Raw genomic sequence first — 9,120 nt, forward strand, 5'->3', positions numbered from 1 at the left:
CCTGTTGTTAATATAATGAAATATCTTTAAAAGTGTGTCGACCGTGCTTTAAACGTAAATGTACTTGTCAAATTTAGGATTTTACATGAAAATATTTAGTAGTACAAGATTAACTTGATGCTAACAGTTACAGTTTAATAACAAAACTGCTATAATTGTTCAGCTAAGAATCAACGATAGGGTCTAGTCTGATAGAGTTTGAATCAAAGAGAAGTTAAATATTAGTAGAGCCTGACTTCAAATCTAACATAATATACATATATATATATTTATGTGTATATGATTGTTTATTTGGTCGCTATCAGCAAAGGTAAAACGCAACTCCATCATCAACACTATACAAAGCACCAGTAGCATTGTCTTGTTATGAGTTGGAACTCATCTAAAAGAGCCAATAAAAGAAAATTAAACCTATTAATTAAAATCCAGGAAATATCACATAAATCTCAATTTGATTCCGTATTATTTGATCCCTAACACAAGCCATACAAGCACATCGGAGCGCCCTCTGGTGAAAGCCACCAGTGACACACATGTTCATGGAAAACAAATAAAATTCCTCCCTTTGATGAGCGGTTGTTCCACATCCGGACACCTAATCCCAGAGCGTTCCTGCTGTTTTGCGAACATTTCACCGGGAAATGTGTTGACCTGGCAGTGCAGGTTTCATTATCAGCGGTGCATCACATTTCCTGCTCTGAACTGAACTTTCTGTCTTTACAGAGAGGAAGGAAAATCCTGATAAACAACACGAGCGAAAAAGAAGGTTGCGTTTTAAGAAAGAATAGAATCTCATCCATGATTAAAAGAGTGGTGGAGGCCGGGTTAAAAACCAATACTCGCTTTTCAACTCTAATGTATATTTCAGTGCCTCACAGGTCTTACAGTGGTTGGAATCGGTCGAATACATTCATCTTGTGTGTAAAAGCATCTCTGTTAGAAGCATGAGATTTTTTGAAGAGTTCATATTTTATTGAAAGACTTTCACTGGCCCGTCTGACGGCCGAGGCTTCACACATACATCAATCCTCTTTGTCGCACTGGGAGGGAAACATCGGATCCTCGCCGAGGTTAATGTTTGATGAGAAAATAAACATGAACTCGCTTCGTATTTTCAGCTTTTAAAGCTTTTTTTTTCAATGAAATGAAATGTTTCTTCGTCTTTTGGTCTTGAGGCTCATGCTTAACCTTGGAATGCTTTCGGGATGAGTATCAGCTCCTCTAAATCAAAGACCATGGTTTTAACGCAGAGGACTTAAAGTATCTCAAGGTCTTTAACCCTTCGGTTATCTCAGGGTCAATGGTACCTGATAAGTACATAAGCAGTGGTGGAGGTCATTCAACTTTACACAAAGACAAGACAAGGGATACCTCAAACACATTTGTTTTCGGGCCTTTTGGGTCACCTTGACCCAGAGACTACACAAGGGATACCACAAACACATTTGTTTTCTGCCCTTTGGGTCACCTTGATCCTGAGACTACACAAGGGTTACCACAAACATTTGTTTTTGGACTAGTGGGTCACCTTGACCCAAATACAACACAAGGGTTACAACAAACACATTTGTTTTCAGACCTCAGGATCACCTTGACCCTGAGACAACACAAGGGATACCACAAACACATTTGTTCTCAGCCCTTTTGGTCACCTTGACCCTGAGACAACACTAGGGATACAACAAACACATTTGTTTTCAGGCCTTCGGGTCACCATGACCCAGAGACAACACAAGGGATACCTCACACACCTTTGTTTTTAGTCCTTCGGGTCACCTTGACCCAGAGACAACACAAAGACTAAAAAAAACTTTAAATATTAGTTTTGAATTCTGCGTCTCAATTGCTCAAACACATTTATTTTCGGGCCTTTTGGGTGACCTTGACCCAGAGGTAACACAATGTTGCTTAGAAAGGGCAGAAAAAATACATTTTAAAGAGTTTTGTTAACTCGATAGTAGAGTCGACCAGGAAAATACTCAAAATATAAAGTATAAACTAAAGAATTAAATGCATTATTAGGTCTAGTGTAGCAATAAAAGACCTTCACTGATAAAATATATCTGTGGTCATCACAACACCTGAATGAAAGCAGAGTAAACGCACAATTATAATCGTCACACACAAGTTTCAAACAACAACCGGTCCTGAGGCGCCAAGAGCCCGAACAAGGCGAGCGAGAGGAAGTGATTTGGGTAAATGACCAACACCATGTGACTCCCGAATGCAAATACGAGACAATTACACCACAAACGTGCTCATTAGTTCATGATGTAATCTTGTTTTGCAACAAGCTTTGGCCCATTTTGTGTTTTTGTTTTTTGTTTTTTCTCTGTGGGAGCAGCAGCAACTGTTCCCAACAAGAATCTTTGATTTATCTGGGCTGCTGGCGCTGGAATAAAACACAACATCAGCAGGAGAGATGAGCTCTGAAGTCAACACTGATCTTTTTCTTTAAAAATATAGTCATGAGCTACATTTGGGAAATTCATGTTGTTGGATTGAAAAATAACTGATTATTGTCTCTTCGACGACACTAAACGCTCCAAATATTTACCCGACAGGAGCAGTCGACTCCTTCTGAACCTCCCCCGGCAGCAGACTTCTTTAAGAATAAAAGCACTATTGACTCGCGCTACACAAATGTCCGATCAATCACGATTAGATTTTACTGTTCAGGAGACACGCCGGGGCTCCGGGGTCTTCGCGAGAACAGACGGCTGCTGTCTGGTCGGATTAAATATCTCGCCGAGCGAGACATTTTTTACACCAGCGGAAGTTTTGTCGCCACTTACTCAAAGCACCGTTTGAACAAACAACCCACTACCAAATGCATTACATTCAGTCGTCCATTTTCCACCGTTTATTCCCAATAACGAGCCAGCTGGGAGCATGAATCTATCCAAGCTACTCAGGGTGAGAGGCAGGGGTAACCCTGAACATATAGCCTTGGGTATACACATGGACAAACAACCGTTCAAGCGCACACAACTACAGGAACTACAGGAAATTCATACACATTTTATACTAGGACGTATTAGTCTTCATTAAAGCCACAACAGTTAAGAATTAAAATGTCGTTTCTGGCGACCCCATGTGTCAGACAAGTGTAACTATAATGCCATAAAATCTATGATATAGCATTCAATTTTATTATAACTTATTCTTATTCTGTTGATATTTAAGGGCTGCATCAAATTACCTACTTTGTGTTTTAAAACAAAGTAGATTTGTATTGTAGATAAATATTTTACATTTTTTGACATTTTACGCATTTGTTTTTTTAAATAATTCATTCATTTTCTTTAATAAGATTGTTTGTTTTTTTTATTTTATTAAAAAAATATTTGAATCATCAATTTTTTTAAAAATCATCAAGTATTATTGAATTGTCTTTTATCATAGTTTAATAGTAATCTTTGATAATTATTACAGAATTATTAGGTTAAATAATGAACAATATCAAAGGTATCCATTTCAATGTTTTGATTTAATTGAATTTTATTTAATTTAGAATGTGGGAGGAAACCTGAGTTCAGAAAGTTAAACGTTGAAATACGTTATTTAAACACAACGTAAATAAAAACAATATATATGGAATAAGTTGTAGAAGCTAATGTTAGCGACAAAGGAAAACATTTTTAGATGTTAGCAGCTGAAGAAGAGCCTTTCGCAGTTAGCATATGTACTAAGACTGTTTGTTTATGAGTGAGAAATTGAAAAATACATTTTCCGAGGAGCTAAAAACAAACAAAATTCAAATTAATTACCAATTTAAGATAAAAAACAACAACCTTCTTTTCTCCGTGTGCATAAAAAAGTACATTTTGATTACATTTAACACACAAATACAAGCTCCACTCAAACATTCTGTAATCTGGTGACACAATACTGTTTCAGGTTCGCGATTATATTCAGTGTTTTTTCGGTTAATTAAAATGAGTTTTTTTTTCTAAAGGTATAGCTGCGACGTATCATCTGGGAATAGGTGCAGATTAGAAGCGTTGAGGGAGAAACCAATTATTGGAGCGTCTGCTGCAGATCTGGACAGCTCTGGTTCAACTTTGACCTCAGTAAGTGACAGAAAAAAAAAAAGAAAAAAAAAAGGGCAGCAGGAATTCTACAAGAATTCATCATTTAAACCTGTGACCAGCATTTAAATTCCTGCGTCAACTTCTCATCGTCTGCTGGACATGCGTCCGGACGCATTGGTTCGAACTGCGATGTTGGAGAGATTTATAGAAAGTGTAGTAAAAGGTCAAAGTTAAAGTACGTCCTAATCTCCGCAGTCTGGACATTATCAGCCGGAGAAACGGCTCATGAGTCATCAGTATTGATCCAGTGATCTCAGCGGCACCGGGACAGTACCGGACGACAAAGGTCAGGCAGCGTTGCATGATCCGGCAGATTGATGGAGAGAGTGTGTCGTCTGCAACGTTCCAAGCTTAAAAAGTGAATGTCTGTCTTTAAACTAGTCACTAAAAAAAATGGTTGAGGTGAGTTTGAGATTACCATCTGGATCTAAACATCTTTTGAAGGATTACAAAGAGCTACAGGGAGAACTCTACTAACTGCATTCTTCGTTTGTTTTGTGTTGTTCCAGCAAGTTCTGCAACTGTACTCTGCTGAGTTAAAAATATATAAAGTAAAATTAAAAAGATATCAAATATTGTGTGTCACTGGTGAAGGTATATTAATGAAAAATACACAAGTAATAATAAAAATAAGGCCATAAAAATAACATTATGAAAGGTAGCATTGTTTTTTGTAGTTTAAATTGACGACTTTTTTTTTTTTAAAAGAATCATGTTAATACGTTTAATTGTCTACCAGCGAAATAAGTTTTATTATTATATTCATAAACATTTTTAGTCTAAATGTGTAAACAACTCTAATTTGCCTCATTGAAAATGATGATATTGTTGTTGTCTAAATTTGAAGTACAAAACATGACAGGAATTAGATCAAATGAAAAAAATACAAGAAAAAACAGTTATGACAGGATTTTTTTTTTTAAATGAAAGGCTAAAAATGAGCTAATTGGCAGTGGTCTGCGTTCTCTCAGGCATATCTAATGTTTACTTACAAGGCAACTAGCGTGAAAACCAAACTCTCCTGACTCAAACACAAGTTTCAAATATTGAAATCTTCCTCTCCAAGATGCAGTAAGTCTCTCATCATGACCATGATTTGAACTTAATACTTTATAAAGCTCTCCCCGTCTGAAATCTCGGCAAACGAGAGGTTACGAGAGCGGAGTCCATTACGACCTAACGATGGCTTCACTCCTCCTCCAGCCAGCTGTAATCACACACCCCGCTTTGTTTATACCAAGAGTCCCTTGGAGGCGCCTTGAGGAGTAATGACGCCGCGTGACAAACCTCGACGCTTTGACCAATCACAGCAGAGTGGGTGTGGTCGCGGTAATCAAGATTTAATCTCTCTCTTAGAAAAAAGTGTTTTCTAATGTAAATATTTGAATGAAAAAAGATAGTTTTGTATAAACAAACACATACTGGTGGAGCGGGTCAGAATTCTCGCTGCAGGCGAGATGACTCCTTTAAGAAACATCTTAAGACGTTTTTATTTTGTTCAGGCTTTTCCTTGATTTTCTTGGAACTCCTGTTGTGTTATCAGTTTTATCTTGATCTTTAAAGTATATACTTTATTGAATATTCTTTTGATTTTTTAAGCGCTTTGTGACCCTGGTCTGGAAAAGCGCTATACAAATAAAAATTACTTACTTACAATTGAGTCCAACGTCTATTTAAGACACACTTAAATCAACATATAAGTGGCTTTTTTTTTATTTTAAATCAGACTTTTATGCATATTTTTTGGGGGGAGCTTGTGTTCAAATGTTTTTAACTGGGTCGACATTACAATATTTTAAGTTATTTAGACTAATTTATTAATTGTTATAAAGTCATACTTGAGCCTGGATCTTGCTGCAGTATCCGCGTCTGAAAACTCCCTTCACTTCCCGTCCCTGACACCCGCTCAACAGGACTTACTTCTCGGGGCGCTGGTCCTCGTCGATGGCCCCCAGCGAGACCAGCCTGCAGGTGGCCAGGTGCCGCTGGTACCGCTCCTTCAGACACACGTTCTCCGAGCACAGGTCCGACACTTGCTGCTCCAGCTGCTCGATCCTCAGCCGCTGCCGCTCCAGGAGCCCCTGCTGGGTCTCGATGATCCGGTTCAGCTCCGTCAGATATTCCGCAGCCCGGCTCGGGGTCTCGCTCCTCGGGCTCTCCATGCCTTCGGCGCTTTTCGGCGTCTCTTCACGAAGAAACCCGAAGGAGGGAAGCGAGTCTCGCCATGTTCGGCGGCGAGGAGCGAGTTGATGAAGCCGGAAGTGCGAGGACGTGGACGGGAGACATCCTCTCTCCCCCCTGGTCAGGCGCGCGTCTGCCGCCGCCGTGACATCTCCCGTGTGTGTGCGTGAGAGTCTCGCGTCCACGCCGTGACTTTTTTCGGGTAAACAGACGTCGAGTGGGAGGAGTTTTCAAGTTTATGAGTCTGCGGGTCGTAGTGGGAGAAGCGTCATGGCTGCGTCACTGGCGCCGAGTTCCCTCCCGGAGATATTCAGAGAATAAATATTAATGTGTTTTTATTTACTGTAAGATTAAGTTGTTGGGGGGAAAAAAGTTTTTACATTTTTTGAATTTTTTAAAAATAAGTTTGAATAAGTCGCTTACCTAGGCGACCGCGATGACGTCATAAAAAATAATAAATATGCAAATTTAATACGATTTTTATATGTATTTTAAAACCTGAACTCGTTTTTATTCTAGTTTTTTTTGGTGTTTGGTAAATACTCACCTTTTCAATGTATAGTTAATATTTTTTCTATTTTTGACCAAGAGTTGCGATTATTTTCAGATTAATCTGTTCCTTTTTAGAATTATAGTCAAAAATGTTTGTTCATTTTAATGTAGTGAATGGAGCTCAGTATTATTCGTCTTTATCGACAAACCTCGACGCTTTGACCAATCACAGCAGAGTGGGTGTGGTCGTGGTAATCAAGATTTCATTTTCAGAAAAAAAGTGTTTTCTAATGTAAATATTTGAATGAAATTAGAGTTTTGGACAAACAAACACATACTTATGAGTACAATAGAGTCCAACATCTATTTAAGACACACTTAAATCAACATATAAGTGGCTTTTTAAAAGACAAACTTAAAAACATCCAAATACCTTCATACTGTTTTTGTGTAACGTCCATCTTGTATTGAAGCCATTGTTATGGAAAATACTTTAATAAATCTATATTTTAAGTTTGTTTGTAGCTAAAGATCCCAGTTTTTCATCTCATGCCTTGAAGTCTTTCCTCATTGAAACAAGTTAATTGCTTATAGCCTGAGATATTCTGCTAAAAACATGCTTAAAATATTGACTTATATAAGTTTTTCCAGAACAATTTCTAATGTCGAGTTTTTTTTAAGGATATAAATATAAGTCTTGATTTCTCATGCACTTATTTTTAATATGATTGCATTTTTGCTATGTTTTCTATGTGAAAGTTGTCATTTTATTCCCCTTACCTTTTCTTTTTTTTCAACAAAAATGCTATTTAATAGTTTACTATTTAAGTCCATAAAGGATCAAACTCACTTTAATACAATTGTTTTGTCACTTTACTGCTTGTGTTGTGTCCAAAAGCTTATTATATAGACAATATTTTTGTTTAAATTACTCGCCTTGTAATATATATTTGTAAGACAAACTTGGAGGCTCTGACTATGATCCTCCTGAAGGCTCAGTGTCGTAAGATCGCAACTCAATCTCACTTCAAGGGTTGATATGCGTGAAAAAAGGCGTTTACATCAACTATTAGAGGAGCCCCAGGGTTTTATTGCTTAAATTCGCTTTTATTTTCACATTTCTGCCAACTTTTTTATCACTTCCTCAATATTTCATGGTTCTTCAGACCTGGGATCACATCAATAGTAATAAAATACTTTTTTATTAGCTGCATATTAACGATTATTTATTATTTGGTGATCTTTATAAACTTACCGAACTAACTCTCTACCCATTAGGCGCCCCCTGGTGTCAGGTGTGATTAAAGGTTTGGGAATTATCATTTTTAGTATGTTTTAATTATCTATTTGACACATTTTCATGCAAAAACTCATTTTTTATTTTTTTTAAACTTTGTTTAATTTAGAACACTAGTTTATTTTATAAATAAATAAATACAATTAAATAAGCGGTTCTATGTAGAATGCTACTTTGTAAAACTATTATTTGTGTTCTTTTATTTTATTTTTTTTACACAGTGTTTATGCAGATTGCTAATTTGTAAAACTATCATTTGTGTTTATTACATTTTTTTATACAGTGTATAAACATTATGCTACTTTGTAAAACTATAATTTGTGTTTATTTTATTTTGTCACACAGTGTTTATACAGAATTCTACTTTTTAAAACTATTATTTGTGTTCTTTTATTATTTATTTTTTTACACAGTGTTTATACAGATTGCTACTTTGTAAAACTATTATTTGTGTATATTTTATTTGTTTTAAAAAAGTGTTTATTTAAAATGCTACTTTTTAAACATGGAATTATGTTTAATTAAAGCTCTTTTTAAATAGTTTTATTTAAAATGTTATTTTGATTTGTTTGATTTTTGTGTTTTCTTTACACAGCGTCAGTTGATTTTCCAAATAACTACATTAAAAAAGGAACAAATTCATATTTTCTCCAGCATCTACGAACTCAACAGTTCACTGCTCAGCAACGACACCCAGAAACAAGCAGAGATTTTCCACTCAAGTCCCAAAGTTCATTCCAAAGGTGAGCATCAGTATTCCTGAGTGGAACAGTAGCCGAGGCTGCTGTCCATGAAATTGAGGGCTTTGCAGCAGCCGGAGGAGAACAAGCTGCAGCCGGCTGACCGGAGACATTAACATGTTACGAGGCACAGACTTCAGCCGCCGATGTTCCGTGGCCTTCATCATCCTCCATGGCCGTTCCAATCTGCAGCTCTCCAGCCTCGTGCTCGGGGTTCAAGAGGACCTGGGAGTCTGAGGCCATAGTTCTCAGCAGCGGGAGATTTGAAGGGAGGCGACAATGGAGGACGCTCGGTCAGAATTACACCCAAAATAAA

The 9,120-nt window shown here is 37.1% G+C and overlaps 1 protein-coding gene across 1 annotated transcript in view; it reads right to left on the bottom strand.

Annotated features, from left to right (window-relative positions):
• The window catches only part of iqsec1a (IQ motif and Sec7 domain ArfGEF 1a), a 93,134-nt gene extending 86,685 nt beyond the window's left edge, over positions 1 to 6,449 (bottom strand). Inside the window, exon 1 of the mRNA XM_087782420.1 lies at positions 6,015 to 6,449. Within this exon, the coding sequence (XP_087638546.1) occupies positions 6,015 to 6,256 (242 nt within the window). The 5' untranslated portion in view covers positions 6,257 to 6,449. The remainder of the gene's footprint in view (positions 1 to 6,014) is intronic.
• Between the last annotated feature and the right edge of the window lie 2,671 nt (positions 6,450 to 9,120).

Source organism: Callionymus lyra, chromosome 19, assembly GCF_982586985.1.
Source record: "Callionymus lyra chromosome 19, fCalLyr1.hap1.1, whole genome shotgun sequence".
Taxonomy (NCBI): Eukaryota; Metazoa; Chordata; class Actinopteri; order Syngnathiformes; family Callionymidae; genus Callionymus; species Callionymus lyra.